Here is a 1,697-nt window from a genome sequence, read left to right on the forward strand (position 1 = left end):
ACTGAAAACATGATGAGAATGTTGACTTTATATGGGCATACTCTCAATAATAAAAATCCTACCAGCTTTGGAAGACATGCACACTTATTAACTCTTAGTACACTGCCCAGAGAATTTCACCATGCATCAGGCTGATGCCATTTCCTAGGGAAATCCAAACCCATTTCCTAGGGAAAGTATCCTGAGGGCCTGGGGCCCCAAAAGATAGATTACAAATCAGACTTTGAAAATCAATAAAGAACAATGCAAAATATCAGATTCAATAGTGAATGAATTTATTAGGTCAAACAAAACTGGACCTCCATACATTTTGTAAGAAAGATCTATGTAATTCTGAGCCAATTGTTTAAAATTGTAGGCACACACTTAATATTGTGGTCATTCATTAATTTCACTGTCTGAAGGAAGTAATCTATCAGCTGGTATTTGATGCCAGACAAAGGGTGAAGAGCTGGTGATAAGAGGCTTTAGCTAACAGGCCTGAGAAACTCTATGGTAGCAGCTCTAAGTAGAGGCTGAAAAATTTTACTCAAAGGGTCTGGAAACTCAAGTTGATTTACAGAAAGCTGATATATAAGTTGGCCTGTAACAAGACTGGAAACTTCTAGAAGCCAAGGAGGTCAGGTAGCAGCTTCTGGATCCATAGCCCAGGGAACGGCAGCTGCTAGACCCCAAACCCAGAGACCCAGAGCAAGTCGTCTGGCAGGGACTGCAGAGCGTGGAGGTCCTTGGGCGGTAGCAGGACGTTGGGCAAGGTCTGGACACCACACAGGATGTCTGGCAGCTGGTGGGCTTACAGCAGGTCTCCTGACAGCCACTGTGAAGGGAGGAGCCCACCTGGCAGGTGCTGGGAGAGCAGACGTCAGTGCGGTAGACCAGGTTGCTGGGGTGGGATGAGCCACAGGAGGAGCTGGGGTAGCGCAGGTATCCCCCAAAGGAGCGGGAGGAGGAGAAGTTTCCAGAGCAGCAGCTGTAGGACATGTTGGAAGGAGATGTGAGTTCAGCTGAGGAGCAGTGAGGAGATGCTCTGAGTTTCAATGCCATGGTCTGGACTCCAAGCTATATATACTCTTAGACGTGAATGTGTCACCGTCCAGATGCTCCCTCCTCCTCACTTGTCACCCTATGTCAGAATGCCTCTCTCGGTTATTGCTTAACTCTAATTTATCACATCTTCACATAGTTAATTGTGTTTTAATCACTCTGATACACTTTGGGAGAAGCTACTCAGTCTTTCCCCAGGAATTCTCTGTGATTTGACCTTTGAAGTCCCATGTCATCACACTTCCGAATATCCTCCCCCTTTTAATCCACGTGGACTGTGAGTCTTTATCCCACCAAATGGACTTGCATAAACTTATCCTTTATTTCCTTAAGGCTAGCAGAAGCATCAGTGGTTACTATTCAACATACTTTGTCCTTTTCTTCACAAGCATATCACAATGGATTTCTCCAAATACTAACTATACTTAGCAGTATAGCAGTGAACCTTTTATTCTTTTCTCTTTGAATTAATCCATGTAATTACTGATATCCGTTAATTTATCTTAATTAAATTGTGGATTCTTTGGCAAAGCACTCAGCCTGCCTTTTCTATGATACACTTGACTTTCTCATATCTTGAATTAAGGGGTATGGATATCATCCCTGCTGACCATGCCATTGGACTTCCTTAAAGGGAATGGGAGCCTAAAAGG

At 43.8% G+C, this 1,697-nt stretch overlaps 1 protein-coding gene across 1 annotated transcript; it reads right to left on the reverse strand.

Moving 5' to 3' along the window:
* Positions 1-546: 546 nt before the first annotated feature.
* LOC112661842 (keratin-associated protein 13-2-like) lies at positions 547-1,037 on the reverse strand. Its single transcript, XM_025449944.2, has one exon. It carries the CDS (start codon positions 979-981, stop codon positions 547-549), a length of 435 nt encoding a protein of 144 aa, XP_025305729.1. The 5' UTR covers positions 982-1,037.
* Between the last annotated feature and the right edge of the window lie 660 nt (positions 1,038-1,697).

Source organism: Canis lupus, chromosome 31, assembly GCF_003254725.2.
Source record: "Canis lupus dingo isolate Sandy chromosome 31, ASM325472v2, whole genome shotgun sequence".
In the NCBI taxonomy this organism is placed as follows: Eukaryota; Metazoa; Chordata; class Mammalia; order Carnivora; family Canidae; genus Canis; species Canis lupus.